Source organism: Anolis carolinensis, chromosome X (assembly GCF_035594765.1).
Source record: "Anolis carolinensis isolate JA03-04 chromosome X, rAnoCar3.1.pri, whole genome shotgun sequence".
NCBI lineage: Eukaryota > Metazoa > Chordata > Lepidosauria > Squamata > Dactyloidae > Anolis > Anolis carolinensis.
This window is the reverse complement of record NC_085847.1, coordinates 315,711-342,597: the sequence shown is the minus strand read 5'-3', so window position 1 is coordinate 342,597 and position 26,887 is coordinate 315,711. Positions and strand designations below refer to the sequence as shown.

The 26,887-nt window shown below is 42.3% G+C and overlaps 2 protein-coding genes across 5 annotated transcripts in view; both read left to right on the top strand.

The window, feature by feature from the left end:
• The window catches only part of camkk2 (calcium/calmodulin dependent protein kinase kinase 2), a 58,292-nt gene extending 45,405 nt beyond the window's left edge, over positions 1 to 12,887 (top strand). Inside the window, exons 13-18 of one of the 4 annotated variants that reach the window (XM_062958732.1) lie at positions 1,023 to 1,096; positions 2,658 to 2,745; positions 2,957 to 3,085; positions 4,228 to 4,328; positions 7,831 to 7,872; positions 10,374 to 12,887. In XM_062958732.1, the coding sequence (XP_062814802.1) occupies positions 1,023 to 1,096; positions 2,658 to 2,745; positions 2,957 to 3,085; positions 4,228 to 4,328; positions 7,831 to 7,872; positions 10,374 to 10,449 (510 nt within the window). In that variant the 3' untranslated portion in view covers positions 10,450 to 12,887. Of the gene's footprint in view, positions 1 to 1,022; positions 1,097 to 2,657; positions 2,746 to 2,956; positions 3,086 to 4,227; positions 4,329 to 7,830; positions 7,873 to 10,370 lie in introns of all 4 variants that reach the window. The other 3 variants (XM_062958731.1, XM_062958734.1, XM_062958733.1) reach the window with 3 other exon arrangements.
• Positions 12,888 to 17,496: 4,609 nt separating this feature from the next.
• On the top strand, positions 17,497 to 25,658 carry ficd (FIC domain protein adenylyltransferase). Its single transcript, XM_062958730.1, has 3 exons — positions 17,497 to 17,721; positions 21,308 to 21,656; positions 22,261 to 25,658. Exons 2-3 carry the CDS (start codon positions 21,347 to 21,349, stop codon positions 23,340 to 23,342), a joined length of 1,392 nt encoding a protein of 463 aa, XP_062814800.1. The 5' UTR covers positions 17,497 to 17,721; positions 21,308 to 21,346; the 3' UTR covers positions 23,343 to 25,658.
• Positions 25,659 to 26,887: the final 1,229 nt, after the last annotated feature.

Sequence of the window (26,887 nt, the reverse complement as noted above, 5' to 3'; positions counted from 1 at the left end):
CCAACAAGCACCTCAGGAGAGGTATAGATGCTCAGCCCTGTCTCAGGCTCTTGGGAATAAGCCACGCCCACTCCTCTAGCTCCACCCCCTGTTTGTCCCAACAAGCACCTCAGGAGAGGTATAGATGCTCAGCCCTGTCTCGGGCTCTTGGGAAGAAGCCACACCCACTCCTCTAGCTCCACCCCCTGTTTGTCCCAACAAGCACCTCAGGAGAGGTATAGATGCTCAGCCCTGTCTCGGGCTCTTGGGAAGAAGCCACACCCACTCCTCTAGCTCCACCCCCTGTTTGTCCCAACAAGCACCTCAGGAGAGGTATAGATGCTCAGCCCTGTCTCGGGCTCTTGGGAAGAAGCCACACCCACTCCTCTAGCTCCGCCCCCTGTTTGTCCCAACAAGCACCTCAGGAGAGGTATAGATGCTCAGCCCTGTCTCGGGCTCTTTGGAATAAGCCACGCCCACTCCTCTAGCTCCGCCCCCTGTTTGTCCCAACAAGCACCTCAGGAGAGGTATAGATGCTCAGCCCTGTCTCGGGCTCTTTGGAATAAGCCACGCCCACTCCTCTAGCTCCGCCCCCTGTTTGTCCCAACAAGCACCTCAGGAGAGGTATAGATGCTCAGCCCTGTCTCGGGCTCTTTGGAATAAGCCACGCCCACTCCTCTAGCTCCGCCCCTGTTTGTCCCAACAAGCACCTCAGGAGAGGTATAGATGCTCAGCCCTGTCTCAGGCTCTTGGGAATAAGCCACGCCCACTCCTCTAGCTCCGCCCCCTGTTTGTCCCAACAAGCACCTCAGGAGAGGTATAGATGCTCAGCCCTGTCTCAGGCTCTTGGGAAGAGGCCCCGCCCCCTCCTCTGGCCCCGCCCCTGTGTCCTCATAGGTGCCATCACCGTCCCCTGGATAGCTCCGGTAGCGCCCACTTTGGGAATCACTGGTGTAGTGTAACTATTATGTAAAACTTTTTCGTATCTGGCCTGATTAACCCCAATCCCACATTAATTTATAATGCTTTCTTGTTCTCCCCAGTGCCCTTTTATGGACGAGCGGATCCTCAGTTTACACAGCAAAATCAAAAGCCAGATGCTGGAGTTTCCAGACCAGTATGTATACAACAATTTATGAATATTCAAAGTCCACAGATCCACTCATCTGTTTAAAGCAGAGGTGTGCGAAACAGTTGAAATCCGATTAGAGATTCGGAGGGTCCTGTTTCGTTATCCGGGTCTCCAAAGCTTTGTAATGGTTTCGTTAAAATTTGTTCAGTGGGGAAAATTCCGAGGCCTGTTTCTCTGTCATTTTTACAACCGTCGGGATTAAACGTGGCACGCTTGTAGGCAACAGTTACAACTTGAAGCCTGCCAAGTTTCAGAACGTTTCAGTCATCCGTTGAGTTTTAGTTAGTTTACTTGTATTATTTTCCTGTATTTATTATTATTATTATATGTATTATTTTACTCTATTATTATTAAAAGGATACATAAGCACATTGACATTGAAGAAGAAGAGAATAATGATTGGATCAGAGTTGGACAGTCTTATCTTTAATTTGAGCTTTATGTAAATATTCAAAAACATTTAACCTACTGATGCCTCAATTCATGTACAGTAGAGTCTCACTTATCCAACACTCGCTTATCCAACGTTCTGGATTATCCAACACATTTTTGTAGTCAATGTTTTCAATACATAGTGATATTTTGATGCTAAATTCGTAAATACAGTAATTACTACATAGAATTACTGTATATTGAACTACTTTTTTGTCAAATTTGTTGTATAACATGATGTTTTGGTGCTTAATTTGTAAAATCATAACCTAATTTGAAGTTTAATAGGCTTTTCCTTAATCTCAATATTATCCAACATATTCACTTATCCAACGTTCTGCCGGCCCGTTTACGTTGGATAAGCGAGACTCTACTGTATTACATTTATTTTACTCTTTTTTATTATTATTAATACATTTATTATTTCACTCTGATATTATTATTATTATTATTGCATTTATTATTTTACTCTATTATTACATGTATTACTTTCCTGGATTATTATTATTAATACATTCATTATTTCACTCTGATCTTATTATTATTATTATTGCATTTATTATTTTACTCTATTTATTATTACTTATATTATTTTCCTGTATTTATTATTATTACATGTATTATTTTACTCTATTATTACTTGTATTATTTTTCTGTATTTACTATTATTACATGTATTATTTTACTCTATTATTATTAAAAGGATACATAAGCACATTTACATTGAAGAAGATGAGAATAAGGATTTGATCAGAGTTGGACAATCTTAAATTTGAGCTTGATGTAAATATTCAAAAACATTTAACCTACTGATGCCTCAATGAATGTAATTTTATTGGGATCTATTTTTATTTCTGAAATTTACCACCCTCGGCTTATTCTGGGGTCAATGTTTTCCCAGTTTTTTTGTGGTAAAATTAGGTGCCTTGGCTTATATTTGAGTCGGCTTATATAAGGGAGTGTTTAGGCTGCTCTCGGAACCCAAATTCATCTGGCGGGAATTGGAAGGAAAGTGTTGGCAAAGAGATTATAGGGAAATGTTTTTCATATCAAAAACTGGCCAAATAATTACGGGGTGTAAAAATAATCTGGCTAATGATGCATTCTCCCGCAGGCCAGACATTTCGGACGAGCTGAAGGATTTGATCACAAAAATGCTGGACAAAAACCCCGAAACCAGGATCACCGTCCCAGAAATTAAGGTATCCGATGGTTAATCCTTGACATCTTGGGGAGCCCTGGTTTCGGTTGTGACTCTGTTTTCCTTGTCTTTCTTTCACCAGGGTTACGATATGTGCTTCTTTGTGTTATGTATTTATATATATACTAGCTTGGGGACCCAGTATTGCCCGGGTTGTTTGAATATTGCAGTGCTGAGAATATTGCAATGTTGTTCTCTCTTTTGCTTGTAAGGTGCACCCCTGGGTTACCAAAAACGGAGCGGAACCCCTCCCGACCGAGGACGAGAACTGCACGCTGGTGGAGGTGACCGAGGAAGAGGTGGAGAATTCGGTCAAGCACATCCCAAGCTTGGCCACGGTGGTGAGTAGGACCCAGAAATGCGCCCATTTAGATGGCTTTTGGAGGCCACTTTCCTTACCTATGGTCCTATGAAACTGTCTAGATGGCCTTTGAGGGTCCCTTTCCTTATCTATGGTCTTCTGTGGCCTGATGAGATCATCTAGATGGCCTTTGAGGGTCCCTTTCCTTACCGATGGTCTCATGAGATTATCTAGATGATCTTTGGAGGTTTCTTTGCTTATCTATGGTCTCATGAGACCATCTAGATGATCTTTGGAGGTGTCTTTGCTTACCTATGGTCTTATGAGATCATCTAAGTGATGTTTGGAGGTTTCTTTGCTTACCTATGGTGTCATGAGACCATCTAGATGGTCTTTGGAGGTTTCTTTGCTTACCTATGGTCTTATGAGACCATCTAGATGATCTTTGGAGGTGTCTTTGCTTACCTATGGTCTTATGAGATCATCTAAATGATGTTTGGAGGTTTCTTTGCTTGCCTATGGCCTTATGAGATCGTCTAGATGGTCTTTGAAGGTCTCTTTGCTTAGCTATGGTCTTATGAGAACATCTAGAAGGCTTTTGGAGGCCACTTTCCTTATCTATGGTCTTCTGATGGCCTGATGAGGTCATCTAGATGGTCTTTGAGGGTCCCTTTCCTTACCTATGGCCTTGTGAAACCATCTAGATGGTCTTTGAGGGTCCTTTTCCTTATCTATGGTCTTCTGATGGCCTGATGAGATCATCTAGATGGCCTTTGAGGGTCCCTTTCCTTACCGATGGTCTCATGAGACCATCTAGATGATCTTTGGAGGTTTCTTTGCTTACCTATGGTCTTATGAGATCATCTAGATGGTCTTTGAAGGTCTCTTTGCTTAGCTACGGCCTTATGAGACCATCTAGATGGCTTTTGGAGGCCACTTTCCTTACCTAAGGCCTTATGAAGCCATCTAGATGGTCTCTGAGGGTCCCTTTCTTTATCTGTGGTCTTGTGATGGCCTGATGAGATCATCTAGATGGCCTTTGAGGGTCCCTTTCCTTATCTATGGTCTTCTGATGGACACAAACAATTCCACAAGGGAATTATGTTTTCATATAGACAGGGATAGAAGATTTGAGCATTAAAATGAGTAATAATACTCCTCATCGGCCTCTCTCTTTTTCAGATCCTGGTGAAATCGATGATCAGGAAAAGATCTTTTGGGAATCCGTTTGAAGGGAGCAGAAGAGAAGAGAGATCCCTGTCCGCGCCAGGCAATCTGTTGATGTAAGTGGTCCCTGGGGTGAGGAATGTTCATGTTGTTTTTGCGACAGACTTGGGATACAAGGGAGGTTCTTGGAAAACTAATCGATAAAATGAGTCGCCCAGAACAAGTGCCACAGGGCTTTCTCTTCCATACCTGCTTGGGCTAAATTTTGAAGATTCGTATCAATCGGGACTTGCGTGAATCAAGGCTTTTTCAAAATATTCAAATACAATACACTGTGCATCCCAACACAAACTAAGCCGTTTAAGAGCCAAGATCTGGGTTGCTGTGAGTTTTCTGGTCTGTATGGTCGTGTTCCAGAAGCATTCTTTCCTGAGTTTCGCCCGCATCTGTGGCAGGCATCCTCGGAGGTTGTGAGGTCCGTTGGAAACTGGGCAAGTGGGGTTTATATCCCTGTGGAATTACTGTCTGTTTGACGCAAGTGTGAATGTTGCCATTGGCCACCTTGATTAGCACTGAATGGCCTTGCAGCTTCAAAGCCTGGCTACTGCAGAGATGTGGAGATGGAGGTTGTTTTTATTAATTAATTATATTATATATAGAACTATATCCGCTGCCACCAGTTATTAAAGATGTCTTGTTTAAACACTGCCACCAGATGTTAAGGGGATTATCAACTCTTGCCACCACTATTGGAAGATTTAGCCACTGGCTACTTAGAGAGGAGACTTTTTAAATTTTGTTTTTCTTTCTTCTTGTTTATTCTTAATGTGTGTATATATGACAGAGACTGAGATGTCTGAAGGAAAAGAACAATAACACGTTTATTGAGACACAAGCTTAATAGTTACAATTCTCACTTAGAGGCACTTTCCTTAACAGTTGCAATAACAGAATGAGGTGATTCAAACTTCCTAAAATGTCACTTCTTTCTCCACTTCTTTCTATACTGCTTTAACTGCTTTCACCCTGTGAATTACAAACACAGACTATCTGTTCCTTATCTGGAAACAGACTACCTCAAAATAAGTCACCAAACTTATTTTAAAATTGACTCAAAAATCAAACATTTGAGCCACCCTGATCCCTCAACCAGAATCAGTCTCCCGGTACCTCATAAGGAACTAACCTTCCTTATGGTTCTCTGACCACAGACTGACTGAGTTTCCCTCCAAATTCTGCTCTCTCTTCAGCTAACCCAGTTGGCTCGGCCCCCTTCTCCATGGCAACCAACTCATGGTGTAGAGTAACTGAAATATTAACCCTTTTTCTTTAACACAGTTAAACATGACTTTTAAAACGCAGTTAAACATGACATCTGTAAACTAAAATTCATACTTCTTTACCGCCACCTTGATTAGCATTGAATGGCCTTGCAGCTTCAAAGCCTGGCTACTTCCTGTCTGGGGGAATCCTTTGTTGGGAGGTGTTACCTGGCCCTGATTGCTTCATGCCTGGAATTTGACTGTTTTCTGAGTGTTGTTCTTTATCGACTGTCCTGATGGCCTTGTGGCCTCAAGGCCTGTCTACTTCCTGTCTGGGGGAATCCTTTGTTGGGAGGTGTTACCTGGCCCTGATTGCTTCATGCCTGGAATTCAACTGTTTTCCGAGTGTTGCTCTTTATTGACTGTCCTGATGGCCTTGCGGCCTCAAGGCCTGGCTTCCTGCCTGGGGGAATCCTTTCTTGAGAGGTGTTACCTGGCCCTGATTGTTTCATGCCTGGAATTCCCCTGTTTTCTAAGTATTGCTCTTTATTGACTGTCCTGATTTTAGAGCTTTTTTAATACTGGGAGCCAGATTTTGTTCGTTTTCATGGTGTCCTCCTTTCTGTTGAAATTGTCCACGTGCTTGTGGATTTCAATGGCTTCTCTGTGTCGCCTGACATGGTGGTTGTTAGCGTGGTCCAGCACTTCTGTGTTCTCAATGACACCATTTGGAAAATGTAAAGATGTGGCTATGTATGAATAAGCATTATGATCTGACGTGGTCTGAACTAAGATTTCTGTACGCGGCATTTGGATGAATGGACTGAAGCATTTATGTGTTTTAAGCTTTGTATAATGTTTTTTATTAAGTATTTAATTGATGTAACTGTGTTGTTTGATTTTATTGAATTCTGTTTCGGGCACTGAATTTTGCCAACTCCTGTAAGCCGCCTTGAGTCCCTCCGGGTGAGAAAGGCGGGGTAAAAATGTTGTAAATAAACAAACAAATAAATAAATTTGGAGCCCTGGAGAAGAAGAATTAAACAAGTTCCATGAAAATGAACAAAATCTGGCTCCCAGTATTTAAAAAACTCCAAAACCAGGACAGTAAATAAAGAACAACACCCAGAAAACAGGAGAATTCTAGATAGGAAACAATCAGGGCCAGGTAACACCTCCCAACAAAGGATTTCCCAAGTCAGGAAGCAACCAGGCTTTGAAGCTGCAAGGCCATTCAATGCTTATCAAGTGCAGCATTCACACTTGCATCAGGCAGACGAGAGTTTTTTTTCTCCCACCCTGGACATCATTCCATAGGTACAGTAGAGTCTCACTTATTCAACATAAACAGGCCGGCAGAATGTTGGATAAGCAAATATGTTGGATAATAAGGAGACATTAAAGAAAAGCCTATTAAACATCAAATTAGGTTATGATTTTACAAATTAAGCACCAAAACATCATGTTATACAACAAATTTGACAGAAAAAGTAGTTCAATACACAGTAATGCTATGTAGTAATTACTGTATTTACGAATTTAGCACCAAAATATCACGATGTATTGAAAACATTGACTACAAAAAGGCGTTGGATAATCCAGAACGTTGGATAAGCGAGTGTTGGATAAGTGAGACTCTACTGTATATCTATGAACCCCACTTGCCTAGTTTCCAACACACCTCACAACTCCTGAGGATGCCTGCCATAGGTGTGGGCGAAACGTCAGGAGAGAATGCTTCTGGAACATGCGTTGTCGAAGGCTTTCATGGCCGGGATCACAGGGTTGTTATATGTTTTCCGGGCTGTATCGCCATGTTCCAGAAGCATTCTCTCCTGACGTTTTGCCCACATCTACGGCAGGCATCCTCAGAGGTTGTGAGACTCTGGAACATGTCCATACAGCCCGGAAAACTCACAGCAACTTGGGTTGACCTCCTCGTGGATCACTGTGATCAAAATCTCTAATTTAGGCTCCAAAACCGACTGTTGACTTGTCCGGGAGGTAGACTTATACATGAGTCTATATGGTAAATTAAGAAAATCGATACTGTCATCATAATAAATCAGTGTTGGATATTGAGGATATTGGGGATATTGAGCAAGTGCAGCAATGTTTCCTGAGCGCTAGAAAAGGTGTAAAGACTTTTGCATAGAGAAGTAGTTCCCGAACCTTGGGACGTGTGTTGTGTATCAAGGAGCCTTGTTTATTGTTTGCCGTTGGGTTTCTTGGAACTGTAATCGAGTGTCATAGCTGCGAATCTGCGTGATGCTGGGCGACGTTGCCCTGTTTCTTTCTCTCGCAGTGTTTTCACACCCACTTCCTCCCTCTTCCCCTCCACCTGCCCCGACTCCAGAAAACACAAAGCAGGACATGTGAAATATCACATCAGTCAAAGGTAAAGCTTGTCAATGGCCGAGCCTTGCCTTGTCTGGCCTGTCTGTCTGTCTTTCCGGGGGCGAAGGGCATGCTGCAAGGGAAGGAGGGAGAGCATGAGGACAACGTCTCCCGCCGGCGGGGCATGCTGTGTTGGGCCCGCCCGGACGCGTGTGGCATGATGGCTTTTCCGCAAGGCGGAGCTGCTTTGGTGGCCGGAGAGATGGATGTGCACGTCGCTATGGATTTTTGGGTTTCTTTGGATTGCCTCGGTCCTGGCTGCAAAGCTGCACAAGTGTACAGCCCCAAAGAACAATAGCACGTTTATTCTGGCACAAAGCTTAATGGTTACAGTAACTTTCTCTTTAGAGGCACTTTGGTTAACAGTTGCAACGCTAGAATGAGGTGCTTCAAACTTTTCAAAAATGTCACTTCTTTCTCTACTGCTCTAAACTGCAGTCACCCTGTGAATTACAATCACAGATTATCTGTTCCTCATCAGGAGACAGACTACCTTAAAATAAGTCACCAAATTTATTTTAAATTGACTCAAAAATAAACACTTGAGTCTCCCTGATCCCTTCAACTGAGGGTCAGTCTTCACTGTACCTCATCAGGGCACAGACTAACTGCTTCTTTTTCAAACCTGCACTTCTCCACCAAAACGGCAGTTGGCTCCGCCCACTTCTCCATGGCAACCAACTCATGAGTGCAGAGTAACTGAAACATTGACCCTTTTAAAACGCAATTAAACATGACATTTATTTATTTATTATTTATTTACAGTATTTATATTCCGCCCTTCTCACCCCGAAGGGGACTCAGGGCGGATCACATTACACACATAAAGTTCCTTGACATAGAACAGAGACAGAGACAAGACGCAGGCTCCGGGCTAGCCTCAAACTCATGACCTCTTGGTCAGAGTGATTTGTTGATTTGTTGCAGCTGGCTTGCTTTCCAGTTTGCGCCACAGCCTGGTCCTAGTTTACACAAAAATTCACACTTCGTTACACTGGGCTCCCAAATACTGATGGTCTCCAGTAGCCCCAGCTGAGTGTAGTAAGGGATTATGGGTGTCACTGTTCAAAGTCGAGCTACAGAACAACCTATTACCGTATATACTCAAAGATAAGCCAAGTTTTTCCAGCCCTTTTTTGACCTGAAAAAGCCTCCCTCGGCTTATAATGAGTTCAAGGGAGGCTTTGGAAATGAAAACACACTGATAAGGGAGGGGAAGAGGAGAGAGAAATACTGTATATACTTGAGTATAAGCCTAGTTTTTCTAAGACTGAAAAAGCCCCCCTCGGCTTATAATGAGTTCAAGGGAGGCTTTGTAAAATTTATTTATTTATTTATTTATTTTAATATTTATACATAATTTTAGTAGTTATACACTATTTTAAGTCTTTATCAACCAATCGTGTGTTGATAAATCGCCTCCTTCTCCTCCCGTTGCCGCTTGGGCTCCTTTTCTCTCTCTTTGGCTTCACCTTCCTCTCTCCCTTAGCCTGTAAATTGTAATTTTTTATGATTTATAATAGTCTTTTAGAGTTTATTGAAAAACCGCGAAACAGCGAATCCGCGGAAAGTGAACTGTGAAGTAGTGAGGGAACACTGTATTGCATTAGTAATATTACATTTACTAACATTATTATTATTACATTAATACTTTTTATGAATTTCCCTCTCACATGTTTCAGCTCTCATTAGCAGGTTTTAATTACAATTCAGCAGGCGGGTAGATAGTCATTGCAGGCCTTAATCTTCAGACGGGTGTCTCCAAAATGTAGCTGTCATTCATTCCTTCCTTCCATTCAGTTCATTCATACCCACACATAATATATTATACGAGGGCGATCCACAAAGTAGGTTACGTTTCGGATTTTAAAAAGGACAAAGTATAGGAGAAATAATTTACCATATGCAGCTGAAAGACACATACTAATAGTACAATCTCATTTATTCCCCATTGAAATTTAGGCACGTTTCATATAGATAAATGAGTTTGAAAAGGTCTGCCCCAGTAAATTTGCCGCCTCTCTCCTCCGTTTCCAACAATGGAATATTAATATTAATATTATGAATACTAATAATACTAATATTATTAGTATTATTAATATACTAATAATACACTAATATTATTCGTATACTAATAATAATACTAATAATATACTAATAATACAGTACGGCGTTTTGGCTACGCTGCAGGAAGGGAGAAGGGGGAAGAGCTGAGGACACAAGCGGGGAATTTACTGGAGCAGTACTTTTCAAACTCATTTATCTATATGAGACGTGCCTAAATTTCAATGGGGATTACATGAGATTGTAGTATTGGAATGTGTCTTTCAGCTGCATATGGTAAATGATTTCTCCTATACTTTGTCCTTTTTAAAATCCAGAAAGTAACCTACTTTGTGGATAGCCCTCGTATATTTCATGACATGGTCCTCTCCTTTTTCCGACTCTTCCTTGGCCCTTGTTTTCCTTTCTGAACGAGTCTTTCTTTTCGTTCCACAGCAGGAAGCAAAGCAGCGAAGACAACCTGAAGTGTATCAGCGACCTGCCAAACGTGGGCGAGGAGGAACTGCTTTCGTGAAGCGTGCCATTCCCGCCGGCGGCACGGCTGCTTGTATTTCTCCCGTGTCAACTCTTTTATAAAGAACGGGTCTGGGGAGCGAGAGCACCGTGGCGCTGCTGGGGTTTCTTCCCGGACTGGAGCGTCGCGATCGTTGTGCAGCATGCTGTACAAAGCAGACTCGGCAGAATCCGTCCCTGGAAACCGTCGCTGGAAGGCGTCCGACACCAAAAGTGGGCCTGCTCTCGGACACTATCTGGAGCGAGTGCCACTCAGGAGCCACTCCGAATGCCTGGTGCAGCTTTGGCTGGCAAAAAGGAAACCCAAGGAGGTTGTATTTGCTTCAAAAGAGTGCCACTTTTTGGCCTGCTTGCAACTTGCCAGATTGCCCTGCGTTTTTCCTCGCTTTGGTGTTTATTATGCCCTGTTCTGATTGGTTTTTTTTTTCTTATTCCCGCATGGAAACATAGCAGACAAATACGCCACATCAGGGGCTTTTTTTTGGTTCGTTTTTGGCCAACGGATATGTCGCTGCCGTGTCCGAAAACAGTCGTTGACAAAAGAAAGCTTGTCCGTAGTCGCAAGAACGATGGCGGAGTTGCCTTTAAGATTTGACGTCCTCCAGAAGCGTGGTTTCCTTTTTGTGTCACTGCAAAGGGCTCAAACGTTGTGGATGCTGGGAGGACCTGTCCCGCTCTTGAGGCACCACCTTGAAAACTTAGTTGGATTTTTTTCCTCAGTTTCTCCATCCGTCGGTCTGTACAGGGTTATTGTTTTTTCTCGTCATCATCCGACACTTACGTTTTGTAGTTTAATACATTTTGCAGAACAAGCCCTGTGTTCTCTCCGAGGGATGTGGTTGAAAGCATTGATAGGTTTTTTCCAGCTCACTACTTCGGAAGCAGAAGTCGCTCTTTCCCATTCTGCTCCTCCATCCCAGAATAACTATTAATATTAATATTATTATTAACACCCATTGGCACACAACAGCTGTCATGCGGAAGCAGACCTCTCTCAGACTCAGCTTAGGGTCCCAGAATAACGATTATTAATATTATTATTAAAACCCATTGGCACACATCGGATGTCATGAGGAGGCAGACCTCTCTCAGACTCAGCTTAGGGTCCCAGAATAACAATTATTAATATTATTAACACCCACTGGCAAACATCAGATGTCACACAGAAGCAGACCTCTCTCAGACTCAGCTTAGGGTCCCAGAATAACAATTATTAATATTATTATTAAAACCCATTGGCACACATCGGATGTCATGGGGAAGCAGCCCTCTCTCAGACTCAGCTTAGGGTCCCAGAATAACGATTATTAATATTATTATTAAAACCCATTGGCACACATCGGATGTCATGGGGAGGCAGACCTCTCTCAGACTCAGCTTAGGGTCCCAGAATAACAATTATTAATATTATTATTAAAACCCGTTGGCACACATCGGATGTCATGGGGAGGCAGACCTCTCTCAGACTCAGCTTAGGGTCCCAGAATAACTATTAATATTAATATTATTATTGACACCCATTGGCTCACATTAGCTGTCATGGGGAAGCAGCCCTCTCTCAGACCCAGCTTATTGTTACGCGTCCCAAAACGAAAGGGAAACGAAAGCAAGCACGGTGATCGTGCAGCTTTCTCTTTCGTGTCGCCTTTTGTTTTGTCTGAAAATGGCAATCTTTCGTTTTGTGCAGCCGGATGGACGATACTAAACGAAAAAACGAATGAAACGAGTGCTGTGCACAACACTACCATCCAGTATAACCTGTGATGGAATCTGCAACATTGAGAAATGATCCTCTCATCTCTTTTTAAACCCTTCTAAGGAAAGAGAATGTACTACTTTCATGCTTTTTTCTGGTCAGGGAGTTTTTCCACGAGAATAAGTCATTTGTATTGGTTAGTTTGAGTTTTTGCACAGCTTTAGTTGCTTCAAGGTGGTGCTCGTCTCTCCTTTTTCCGGGTCTTCTGACCATTTCTGAGTCTTGGCTGACTCGCCGTCATTCTTTATTGCTGGACCTGGTTATGGGTCCGTCCCAACCAGAAATCCTTTCTAGGTCTCAACCTGCGCACAGAGGCAACAGGCTCAAGGATGTCGAGATGAAAGTGACGGAAGGTGTCATGAGCGGTTTCTTGGACAGCGACATGCACTTTTTGTCCTTTCTATCAATGCCCAAAACGTTCCTTTTCATCCTCATGCGACTGCGACAGAAATCCTCCGGCGTGTTTCACCCTCTGCCCCGCGCTCTGTAATATCGCTCCTTTCTATCTTCTCCCGACGAACGGCCGAGGCTTTGTATTTCCGCACTACTTTCTCTCTACTATGCATTCTACTTGGATCAGGTGTCAAATGTATGATGTATTTAACACTCGAAATTCCCTCCCGACAAGATGCCTCTCCAGGGAGGTTCCTTGTTCCAGCTGAAATAAAGCGAGGGAATGATCACGCTCTCTCGGGTTGTTTTCCTTGGTTTGAGAGAGAAAGGCTTCATTGGTAGGCCTTTCTCGTGGCACTGGATCCACCTCTTTTGTCGTGGATGGAATATCACATCCATCAGGGCCTTTCAGAGCCTCGCCTTGGCTAGATAGGAAGAGAGAGAGAAAGAGATAGAGAAAGATTAAGAGCAAGAGAGGAAGAAAAATATAAAGAGAAAGAGGACGAGACAAAAAAAGAAAAAGTGGACAAGAGAGAGAAAGAAAAAGAAAGACAGGAAGAGAGAAAGACACAGACAGACAGAGGATGAGAAAGATAGAAAAAGAGAAAGACAAAGGAAGAGAGAAAGATATAAAGAGAGAAAGGACGAGAAAGAAAAAGAAAGACAATGTGGACAAGAGAGAAAGAAAGACAGAGGATGAGAAAGAGAAAAAGAGAAAGAGGATAAGAAAGAGAAAGATTAAGAGCAAGAGAGGAAGAGGACAAGAAAGAAAAAAGACAAAGTGGAGAAGATAGAGAAAGAAAAAGAAAGAGGAAGAGAGAAAGACACAGACAAACAGGATGAGAAAGATAGAAAAAGAGAAAGACAAAGGAAGAGAGAAAGGTATAAAGAGAGAAAGGACGAGAAAGAAAAAGAAAGACAATGTGGACAAGAGAGAAAGAAAGACAGAGGAAGAGAGAAAGACAAACAGAGGAAAAAGAGAAAGAGGATAAGAAAGAGAAAGATTAAGAGCAAGAGAGGAAGAGGACAAGAAAGAAAAAAGACAAAGTGGAGAAGAGAGAAAGACACAGACAGACAGAGGAAGAGAGAAAGACACAGACAAACAGGATGAGAAAGATAGAAAAAGAGAAAGATAAAGGAAGAGAGAAAGATATAAAGAGAGAAAGGACGAGAAAGAAAAAGAAAGACAATGTGGACAAGAGAGAAAGAAAGACAGAGGAAGAGAGAAAGACAAACAGAGGAAAAAGAGAAAGAGGATAAGAAAGAGAAAGATTAAGAGCAAGAGAGGAAGAGGACAAGAAAGAAAAAAGACAAAGTGGAGAAGAGAGAAAGACACAGACAGACAGAGGATGAGAGAGAAAGATAGAAAAAGAGAAAGACAAAGAGGATGAGAAAGATAGAAAAAGAAAGACAAAGAGGATGAGAGAAAGATGGAAAAAGAGAAAGACAGGATGAGAGAAAGTTATAAAGAGAGCGAAAGAAAAAAAATTAAGAGCAAGAGAGGAAGGGAGAAAGAGACCGAGAAAGAGATGGAAGAGAAAGACAGAGATAGGAGGAGAGAAAGATGGAAAGAGCAAAAGGAAGAGAGAATAAGAGAAAGATATAGATAGAAAAAAAGAGGAGAGAAAGATAGAAAGAGAAGGAAAAGATATAAAGTGAGAGAGAAAGAATAAGAGAAAGATATAAAGAGAAAAAGAAAGCGGTAGGAAGAGAAAGATGGAAAGAGCGAAAGGAAGAGAATAAGAAAGATATAAAGATAGAAAAAGAGGAGAGAAAGAAAAAAGATAAAGTGAGAGAAAGAATATGAGAAAAAGAAAGACAAAGGAAGAGAGAAAGAAAAAGAAAGATATAAAGAGAAAAGAAAGAATAAGAGAAAGATATAAAAAGTGAGAAAGATAGGAAGAGAGAAAGAAAAAGATAAGAAAGAGGAAAAGAGAATAAGAGATAAAGAGAAAAAGAGAAAGATATAAAGTAAGAGAAGAGAGAATAAGAAAGGAAGAGAAAAAGAGGAAGAAAGTGAATAAGATATAAAGAGGAGAAAGAAAAAGAAAGACATAAAGTGAAAAAGAAGAGAACGAGAGGAAGAGAGAGAAAAAGAAAGGAGAGAGACAGGAGACAGGAAGAAAGAAAAAGAGATACAAAGAGAAAAAGAAAGAGAGAGAAAGAGGAGATAGGAAAAAAGAAAGGAACAGAGGAAGTCCTTGCCTGCCATCTAGTGATGGTTATTATTTATTATAATTATTATTACTAATAATAATAATAATAATAATAATTATTATTATTATTATTATTATTATTATTATTATTATTATGACAGCAAACAAGATAGATATGCTGGATTTCGTATCACAAAATCACAAGTCGAACACTTCCCAAGTGTCTAGGACTGTGTGATGTATTTTCGGATCCCAGCAGGGTGGCCTTTTGCAGCTGGCAGATCGTAATTTTGTCAATGTCTATTGTTTCCAACTGCCGGCTGAGATCTTTTGGCACGGCACCCAATGTGCCCATCACCACCGGGACTACCTGCACTGGTTTCTGCCAGAATCTCTGAAGTTCAATCTTGAGGTCCTGATAGCGGCTGAGTTTTTCCTGTTGTTTTTCGTCAATGCGGTTGTCACCTGGGATGGCGACATCAATGATCCAAACCTTTTTCTTTTCCACAACTGTGATGTCTGGTGTGTTGTGTTCCAGAACTTTGTCAGTCTGGATTCGGAAGTCCCACAGTATCTTTGCATGCTCATTTTCCAATACTTTTGCAGGTTTGTGATCCCACCAGTTCTTTGCTGCTGGGAGGTGGGACTTGAGGCATAAGTTCCAATGAATCATTTGGGCCACATAGTTGTGCCTCTGTTTGTAGTCTGTCTGTGCGATTTTCTTACAGCAGCTGAGGATATGATCTATGGTTTCATCGGTTTCCTTGCACAGTCTGCATTTTGGGTCATCAGCTGATTTTTTGATCTTGGCCTTAATATTATTATTATTAATTATTCTAGAGCCATGCAAGTGAATTGCAGCACTGAATAGGATGAAGAGGAAGTCCTCGCCTGCCATCTAGTGGCCAGTTATTTAGCATTCTCATTAGGTCAAGGTTTTCCCTTGACAGTCTGGTTGTGTCCAACTCTGGGGGTTGGTGCTCATTTCCATTTCTAAGCTGAAGAGCCGGCGTTGTCCGTAGACACCTCCAAGGTCATGTGGCCACTGGAGCAGTACCTATTGATCTACTCGCATTGGCGTGTTTTCGAACTCCTAGGTTGGCAGAAGCTGGGGCTAACAGCCTGAGCTCACTCCGCTCCCCGGATTCGAACTGCCAACTTTTGGGTCAGCAAGTTCAGCAGCTCAGCAGTTCAATCTGCTGCACCACCGGGGGCTCCCAGCATTATCATTACTATTATTATTATTATTATTATGACACAGCAAACAAGATAGATATGCTGGATTTCATTATTATTATTATTATTTTATTGTATGACACAGCAAACAAGATAGATCTGCTGGATTTCATATCACAAAATCACAAGTCGAACACTTCCCAAGTGTCTAGGACTGTGTGATGTATTATTATTATTATTATTATTATTATTATTATTATTATTATTATTATTATTATTATTATTTTATTGTATGACACAGCAAACAAGATAGATATGCTGGATTTCGTATCACAAAATCACAAGTCGAACACTTCCCAAGTGTCTAGGACTGTGTGATGTATTATTATTATTATTATTATTATTATTATTATTATTATTATTATTATTATTATTTTATTGTATGACACAGCAAACAAGATAGATATGCTGGATTTCATATCACAAGTCGAACACTTCCCAAGTGTCTAGGACTGTGTGATGTATTATTATTATTATTATTATTATTATTATTTTATTGTATGACACAGCAAACAAGATAGATATGCTGGATTTCGTATCACAAAATCACAAGTCGAACACTTCCCAAGTGTCTAGGACTGTGTGATGTATTATTATTATTATTATTATTATTATTATTATTATTATTATTATTATTATTATTTTATTGTATGACACAGCAAACAAGATAGATATGCTGGATTTCATATCACAAGTCGAACACTTCCCAAGTGTCTAGGACTGTGTGATGTATTATTATTATTATTATTATTATTATTATTTTATTGTATGACACAGCAAACAAGATAGATATGCTGGATTTCGTATCACAAAATCACAAGTCGAACACTTCCCAAGTGTCTAGGGCTGTGTGATTTATTATTATTATTATTATTATTATTATTATTATTATTATTATTATTATTATTATTTTATTGTATGACACAGCAAACAAGATAGATATGCTGGATTTCATATCACAAGTCGAACACTTCCCAAGTGTCTAGGACTGTGTGATGTATTATTATTATTATTATTATTATTATTATTATTATTATTATTTTATTGTATGACACAGCAAACAAGATAGATATGCTGGATTTCATATCACAAAATCACAAGTCGAACACTTCCCAAGTGTCTAGGGCTGTGTGATGTATTTTCGGATTATTATTATTATTATTATTATTATTATTATTATTATTATTATTATTATTATTATTATTATTATTATTATATTCTAGAGCCATGCAAGTGAATTGCAGCACTGACTAGGATGAATAGGAAATCCTCGCCTGCCATCTAGTGGCCAAAAGCAAAATAGCATTGCTTGAAAAGAAGCTTTCCCTAAGTCCTGCTGCTTCTGAACTACCACTCCCGTCAGGCCTCGCTTAGAGAGCCAACGCTGAGGCATGCTGGGAGTCGTAGTCCTCCGTTTATTCCCCTTAGCAACGCCGCACACGAGTCCCCGCCCCTATTGGTCCGACGCCGGTTTGCGAGATAGACGGCGCGCTCAGCCAATGGGCTGCCACCACGCAGCTTGAGCCTCCCAAACCCGGGATCGAGGGCGGGACAGAGACGAGATGGACGCGGCTGCTTAGCGAATGGGAAGCGAGGAAGAAGAGGCACTCTTGCGTTGGAGGCGGGAGGAAGGGGATTGACGGCGGCGGGAGCCAATAGGAGCCGGGGAAAGGAAAGAGAAGCGCTTCCTTGTGGAGAGAGAAGCAGGAGCGGCGGAAAGAGCCGGAGGAAAGTAAGGAGAAGGGGATAAGGGGGAAAAAGAGGCCTTCAGTAAGGAAAGAACCCTTTCTGGCTGTGGAACTACAACTCCCAGCATGCGAAGGACCATCCAGTTCGAATTTCGTCTTCCAGGGACACCATCAAAACCTTCCTGACAGATGGCCATCCCAGCCAATGCTGAGCAGGAAGAGGCTTCGCATGGAGACTGAAGAGAGCCAAATAATAATAATAATAATAATAATAATAATAATAATAATAATAATAATAATAACAACTTTATTCCAAAGGCACAGAGAGCAGGGCTATTGGCGAAAAGCATGCTGGGAGTTGTAGTTCGACAAGGCCTGGGCCCTCCAAAACTACAACTCCCAAGGATCCCCATTGCATAGCAGCCCGGGTTGGTTCAAACAGGCAGGCTCCAGAAGCATGCTCTCCTGACGTTTCGCCCACATCTATGGCAGGCAGAGGTTGTGAGGTCTGTGGGATTTATAGATCTCCCAGGTTGGAGGCTATTGGCCACCTTGATTAGCATCGAATAGCCTCGCAGCGTCAAGGCCTGGCTGCTTCTTGCCTTTGGGAATCCTTTGTTAGGAGGTGTTAGCTGGCCCTGATTGTTTCCTGTCTGGAATTCCTCTATTTTCTCAGTGTTCTTTATTGACTGTCCTGATTTTAGAGTTTTTTTTAAAAAAATACCGGGAGCCAGAATTTGTTCATTTAATAATAATAATAATAATGAAATCCAGCATATCTATCTTGTTTGCTGTGTCATAATAAAATAATAATAATAATAATAATGTTCTCCGGGCTGTACTTCTGGAACAAGGCCATACAGCCTGGAAAACATACAACAACCCTTGAAAGCCTTCAACAACACAATAATAATAATAATTCAGAAATAATTCAGGAAACAATCAGGGCCAGCAAACACCTCCCAACAAAGGAACACTTCCCTCAGGCAGGAAGCAGCCAGGCAAGGCTATTCAATGTTGGATGACGTGTTTTAACATTGGAATGTATTTTAATCATGCTATTGCATAGGTATTAATTTGAATACAATTTTTATCTCAAGTTTACATTTCTATTTACAGTAGAGTCTCACTTAATCCAACACTCGCTTATCCAATGTATTATTATTAGTATTATATCGTATTACAATATAATATTATGAATATATGTATATACAATATGTTATAATTATTATATATTATTGTAAATTATATTGTATATATATAATTTATATATACAGTAGAATCTCATTTATCCAAGACTCGCTTATCCAACGTTCTGGATTATCCAAGGCATTTTTGTAGTCAATGTTTTCAATACATCGTGATATTTTGGTGCTAAATTCATAAATACAGTAATTACTACATAGCATTACTGCGTATTGAACTACTTTTTCTGTCAAATTTGTTGTGAAACATGATGTTTTGGTGCTTAATTTGTAAAAATCTCCTTATTATCCAACATATTCGCTTATCCAACGTTTTGCTGGCCCGTTTATGTTGGATAAGTGAGACTCTACTGTATTACAATATTATACTATACCAGTATATTGTAATATTATTAGTAATATTGCATGTAATAGACTGTATATACTCGAGCATAAGCCTAGTTTTTCATCCCTTTTTTAAAGACTGAAAAAGTCCCCTCGGCTTATACTCGGGTGAGGGTCCTGGTTGGCTTATATTTGGGTCAGCTTATACTCGAGAATATATGGTACATTTATTATTTTTCTCTATTATTGTTGCTACTATTACATTTCTTTTACTCTATTATTATTATTAATACATTTATTATTTCACTCTGATCTTCTTCGTCTTATTATTGTTATTATTATTGCTTATTATTTTACTCTATTTATTATTACTTGTATTATTTTCCTGTATTTATTATTATTATTATTATTACATAAGTTACATGCATACATATTATTATTACTGATACATTTATTATTTCACTCTGATATTATTATTGCATTTATTATTTTACTCTATTTATTATTACATGTATTATTTTCCTGTATTTATTATTATTATTATTACATGTATAATTTTACTCTATTATTATTAAAAGGATACATAAGCACATTTACATGGAAGATGAGAATAATGATTTGATCAGAGTTGGACAGTCTTATCTTAAATTTGAGCTTGATGTAAATATTCAAAAACATTCAACCTACTGATGCCTCAATTAATGTCATTTTGTTGGTATCTATTTTTATTTCTGAAATTTACCACCCTCGGCTTATACTGGAGTCAATGTTTTCCTAGTTTTTTTGTGGTAAAATTAGGTGCCTCGGCTTATATTCGGGTCGGCTTATACTCGAGTATATACGGTAATGTAATTTTATTGGTATCTATTTTTATTTCTGAAATTTACCATCCTCGGCTTATAGTGGAGTCAATGTTTTCCCAGTTTTTTTTTAAGTAAAATTAGGTGCCTCGGCTTATATTCGGGTCGGCTTATACTCGAGTATATACGGTAATGTAATTTTATTGGTATCTATTTTTATTTCTGAAATTTACCATCCTCGGCTTATACTGGAGCCAATGTTTTCCTAGTTTTTTTGTGGTAAAATTAGGTGCCTCGGCTTATATTCGGGTCGGCTTATACTCGAGTATATACGGTAATGTAATTTTATTGGTATCTATTTTTATTTCTGAAATTTATCATCCTCGGCTTATAGTGGAGTCAATGTTTTCCCAGTTTTTTTGTAGTAAAATTAGGTGCCTTGGCTTATATTCGGGTCGGCTTATACTCGAGTATATACGGTAATGTAATTTTATTGGTATCTATTTTTATTTCTGAAATTTCCCACCCTCGGCTTATAGTGGAGTCAATGTTTTCCCAGTTTATTTTTTTTTAAGAAAATTAGGTGCCTCGCCTTATATTCGGGTCGGCTTATACTCAAGTATATACGGTAATGTAATTTTATTGTTATCTATTTTTATTTCTGAAATTTACCATCCTCGGCTTATACTGGAGCCAATGTTTTCCTAGTTTTTTTGTGGTAAAATTAGGTGCCTCGGCTTATATTCGGGTCGGCTTATACTCGAGTATATACGGTAATGTAGTTTTATTGGTATCTATTTTTATTTTTGAAATTTACCACCCTCAGCTTATATTGGAGTCAATATTTTCCCAGTTTTTTTGTGGTAAAATTACGTGCCTCGGCTTATATTCGGGTTGGCTTATACTTGAGTATATACGGTAAATAAATATACAATTATAATAGAGTATTACTATTATTATTATTATATTGTTGCCTTCAGTGCCGTTTGTAAGCTGCCTCGAGTCCCCCTTGGGATAGAGAAAAGTGGGGTATAAATAAGGTAAATAAATAAATGCGAATTAAAGTGGCCAGTGGCAACATTCACACAGGCAAGAGTTCTTTCTTTCTCCCACCCTGGATATATATAAACCCCACTTGCCTCATTTCCAACAGACCTCACAACCTCCGAAGATGCCTGCCACAGATGTGGGCGAAATGTCAGGAGAGAATGCTTCTGGTACAGGGCTGAACAACGGGATCCTTTCCGGTGTTCCCGGTGGCGGTGTTGTTTGTGTCCTGAGTGTTTTTCCTCTGTCCGCAGGTGAGGCCTTGGCCTCCTCCTCCCCGCGCCGGTGCCCCGATGAACCTGGTCTCGATGGCGGCCGTGGTGATGGCGGTGGCCGAGCCGGAGCTGAAGTGGCTCTCGCTGGGGCTGCGCCTGCGCTGGGCGGCGGTGCTGGCGGCGCTGGCGGCCGGGGTGCTGGTGCTGCTGCTCCCGCTGGCCGCCGTGGAGGACCAAGGACAGGCTCTCGTCAAGGGCTTGGCCTTGCTGCGCAGCAAGCTGGGCCTGGGCCACCCCGAGCACCCCAGGCCGGCCGGGCCCAACACCGGACTCAGCGTCACCTCCGGGGAACTGCAGCTGCTGGTGCTCAAGCCCAAGGCCTCCCCAGGTAGGGGCAAACAGAGCGCCCCCAGAGGCATTGTTTGCCTGTGTTCTAGATCCAATGTCAGCTGGGTTCAACTACAATTCCCATATGCAAGGCCCATCATCCATGGTCTGAACTGCACCAGGATGTAGAGTGGGTCATGGGGGCTCTGTGTGCCAAGTTTGGTACCGATTCGTCATTGGTGGGAGTTGCAGTGGTCTCTGGACGTAAGTGAAGATACTGCAAGTCCCATCATCCATGGTCCAAACTGAACCAGGATGTAGAGTGGGTCATGGTGGCTCTGTGTGCCAAGTTTGGTACCGATTCGTCATTGGTGGGAGTCGCAGTGGTCTCTGGACGTAAGTGAAGATACTGCAAGTCCCATCATCCATGGTCCAAACTGCACCAGAATGTAAAGTGGGTCATGGGGGCTCTGTGTGCCAAGTTTGGTACCGATTCGTCATTGGTGGGAGTCGCAGTGGTCTCTGGACGTAAGTGAAGATACTGCAAGTCCCATCATCCATGGTCCAAACTGCACCAGGATGTAGAGTGGGTCATGAGGGTTCTGTGTGCCCGTTGTTGTTCCCGTGGTCTGGCCTTGGTGCTAATGCCGGTTGTTTTGTTGCAGAGGTGAGGCTGGAAGCCAAGGCGGCCCTGAACCAGGCCCTGGAGATGAAGCGCCAAGGCAAGCGGGAGAAGGCCCACAAGCTCTTCCGCCACGCCCTCAAGATGGACCCCGACTACGTGGACGCCCTGACCGAGTTTGGCCTCTTCTCCGAGGAGGAGAAGGACATCCTCCAGGCCGACTTCTTGTACTCCAAGGCCCTGACCATCGCCCCGCGCCACGAGAAGGCCCTGGTCAGCCGGGACCGGACGCTGCCGCTCGTGGAGGAGATCGACCAGCGCTACTTCAGCATCATCGACAGCAAGGTCCGGAAGGTGATGTCCATCCCCAAGGGCAACTCGGCCCTGCGGCGCGTCATGGAGGAGTCCTACTACCACCACATCTACCACACGGTGGCCATCGAGGGCAACACGCTGACGCTCTCGGAGATCCGGCACATCATCGAGACGCGCTACGCCGTGCCCGGGAAGAGCCTGGTGGAGCAGAACGAGGTCATCGGCATGCACGCCGCCATGAAGTACGTCAACGCCACCCTGGTCTCCCGCATCGGGTCGGTGACCCTCGCCGACATGTTGGAGATCCACCGGCGGGTGCTGGGCTTCGTGGACCCGGTGGAGGCCGGGCGCTTCCGGACGACCCAGGTCTTTGTGGGCCACCACATCCCCCCGCACCCGCGCGACGTGGAGAAGCAGGTGCTGGAGTTCGTCCAGTGGCTCAACTCGGAGGACGCCATGGGCCTGCACCCGGTGGAGTTTGCGGCCCTGGCCCACTACAAGCTGGTGTACATCCACCCCTTTGTGGACGGCAACGGGAGGACCTCCCGCCTCCTCATGAACCTCATCCTCATGCAGGCGGGCTACCCGCCCATCACCATCCGCAAGGAGCAGCGGGCCGAGTACTACCACGTCTTGGAGGTGGCCAACGAGGGCGACGTCCGGCCCTTCATCCGCTTCATCGCCAAGTGCACCGAGACCACCTTGGACATGCTGCTCATTGCCACCACCGAGTACTCAGTGGGCCTCCCCGAAGCCCACGCCGGCAGCCGGGACTGCAAGCAGACCATCCCCGTCCAACCCCGGACATGAGTGTCGGAGATTACACGCAGGCGGGGAACCGAACCCTCGTGGCTTCTTGTCTTTCTGGGTCTCCCCGGGTCACCTCCGTGGAAGCATTTCGTTTTATTTAAGGTTTAAGTTAAGTTTGGGCTGCAGGAATCTCTCCCCCTATTTATTACCCCCTGACGTAAATTATTTCGGGTTTCGGTCAGGATCGGTCGGTGTTAGTCATGTGAGGGTTCACAACGTTCACCTCCGGGGTCAGTGGAAAGTGTTCAACTCTCAACTCTCTCCTCAAGAGTCTACAAATCTCATCTCCAACCAGTAGTAGTTATTCCTTTAACTTATAGATCCCGCCTGCCTTCCCCGCCCCCCGAGAAGCTGGACTCGAGATGGTCCAGTGGTTCTCAACCTGCGGTCCCTTGATGTTTTTGGACTACAACTCCCAGAAATCCCAGCCAGTTTACCAGCGGTTAGGATTTCTCAGAGTTGAAGTCCAAAACAACTGGGGACCTCAGGTTGAGAACCACTGGGCTGGCAGGAAAGTCAGAATTCCTTCTGGAGATTGTCCGAATCCACTCCAAGCTGTGTTTTTGTCTCTTAATAATAATAGTAATAATAATAATAATAATAATAATAATAATAATAATAATAATAATAATAGTTTATATTCTGCTTTTCTCCCTCATGGGACCCAAAGCGGCTCACAACATTAAAATAATGTCAGCAAGAATCCAAATACGGTAGAGTCCCACTTATCCGACTTCCGCTCATCCGACACACCGTATTATCCGACACCTGGGGTCAGCCAGGTCCTGGTTCTGTGCAAGAAAGGGAGGGTGGGTGGCAAAGGTAGCCTGGCCTCCCCTTCCTGCTTCCTCCAGACCCCGCTCTCCCGGTGGCAAAGGTGGTGGCAGATGCTACTTTTGCCGTTTTCGCTTTCTCTCGCTCACCCACCAGTCTGCCGTCGCTGCCGGAACCTGGTCTGGTGAGTGAGCCGGCAAGCAAGGGAGGGGGCGGGTGGGCGGCAAAGGGGCAGCCACGGCAGAAGCTTCCTCCTTTTCCTCGATGGCCAGCCTGCCGAGGAGGAGGAGGAGGATCGGCAGCAACAGCGGAAGAGGCTTCTTCTGTCATGAATATGGATGATGGATGTGAGGCAGATATATTGAGACATTTACAGAAATCTGTCTCAATATTCCCCTCCATTCAGTAGCATGAACAAATAAGATTGTATAGCTGTCAGGGTAATGAGTAATTTACACAGCTATTTACATAGCTCCAACAGAATATTAATGGTGACTGCAAGAACTCTTATCAGTAAATAATAACTGCTCCCAAATTCTGTCCTCAGTGACATGTTTCCTTCTAGCGTTTCATTCCTTTCCCTCTAAGCAGTAAATCACTGCTCTATGCAATTAACTACTTCAGTACTAGATTGCTTACTGAAGCAAGCTTACACACCTACAATGAGTTAACCATTACCTTGACACTTGCTACCACGCTCCCTATTATCCAACAGTTTTCCTTATCCAACATTCTGCCCGCCCGTTTATGTCGGATAACAGAGACTCTACTGTACACCATTATTATTATTATTATTATTATTATTATTATTATTATTATTTTCTTCTCTCTTTGGGTCCGTTGCATTCCAAACAAGACTGCGTTGTTGTGCCAGTGCTCCTCCTCGTTTCTGAATCTCGTTGCCGTTGTATTGCCATTGTTCTCCCCAAAATCACTCCTGTGGGATGCCTCCGTCTGAGCCCAGGTCTCCTGCTGCCGCCGGATTTGATGCCTCCGTTTGAGCCCCGTTCTCCTGCTGCCGTCGTATTCGAAAAATGCACAATAAATCGGAAGTAAATTGGGATGCCAAGGTCTGTTACAGTGCAGCGCTGTCCGTGGCTCGCAGGTCTCGGCACGTGTTGTCCTCTCGGGCTCCCTCCCGGCACCACGTTGGCGTCTGAGCCCAACGATTTTAAAAAATACCACGTTTTCTTTGAAACGCACTTTACGCCACTTTGCTCGGCGAGAGCACGCCTTGTAGCAGAGGCGGCTTTCGTTCTTCCGCGGGACCCGCGACACGTCCCAAACCCGAACTCAAAGACCGACCCTTGGGATCCATTGTTGTTTTGGTGGGCCAACACTCACCAAACCCATTGGTTCTTCCTTGAACTCCATTGGGTTGTGGGCTTCAAAAGGCTCAATATATTCAGAATATGTCTGAATACGAGAAGGTGTGCTATCTGTTTGTCTTCCAAGCCCCTGCCTTGAAATCATGTCTTCTTTCTCTATCACATTTCCAAAGTGAGAGTCGGGTTCTAGATCAATAAAAGAATTTGGACCATGGCCTTCGTATTCAGATTGTGTAATGATGGCACCCAAGCTGCTTGAAATGTCTTTCAAGTGTCCTAAATTTCTATCAGCTTGGGAGATGCTGGTTTGCCTTCTTGTTTGAACATGTAATTATTATTACTATATTATTAGCTCCCTGTTTAGTCTACCAAAGTTATTATTATTATTATTATTATTATTAGCTCTCATTGCCACACATTAGTTGTAATGGGAAAGCAGCCCATTGTAAGACCCTGTTTAGTCCCCCAAAGTTGTTGTTGTTATTATTATTAGCTCCCGTTGCCACACATCAGTTGTAATGGGAAAACAGCCCTTTGTATGACCCTGTTTAGTCCCCCAAAGTTGTTGTTGTTGTTATTATTATTATTATTATTATTATTATTATTATTATTATTATTAGCTCCCGTTGCCACACATCACTTGTAAGGGGAAAGCAGCCCTTTGTAAGACCCTGTTTAGTCCTCCAAAGTAATAATCATCATAATAATAATAATTAGTAGTAGTAGTTATTATTATTATTATTATTAGCTCTCATTGCCACACATTAGTTGTAATGGGAAAGCAGCCCTTTGTAAGACCCTGTTTAGTCCACCAAAGTTATTATTATTATTATTATTATTATTAGCTCCCGTTGCCACACATCACTTGTAAGGGGAAAGCAGCCCTTTGTAAGACCCTGTTTAGACCCCACAAGTAGTAATAGTTATTATTATTATTATTACTTATTAGTATTATTATTAGCTCCCATTGCCACACATCAGTTGTAATGGGAAAGCAGCTCTTTGTATGACCCTGTGTTGTCCCCCAAATAATAATAATAATAATAATAATAATAATAATAATAATAATAATAATAATAAGTAGTAGTAATTATTATTATTATTATTAGCTCCCATAGCCACACATCAGTTGTAATGGGAAAGCAGCCCTTTGTAAGACCCTGTTTAGTTCCCCAAAGTAGTAGTAGTAGCTATTATTATTATTATTATTATTATTATTATTATTATTATTATTATTGTCACACATCAATTGTAATAGGAAAGCAGCTCTTTCTAAGACAGTTTAGTCCCCCAAAGTAATAATAATTATATTTATTAGCTTCTATTGGAGCCCCCCGTGGCGCAGTGGGGTAAACCCTTGTGCCGGCAGGACTGCTGACCTGAAGATTGCGGGTTTGAATCCAACCCGGGGAGAGCTCCCTCTGTCAGCTCCAGCTCCAAGGC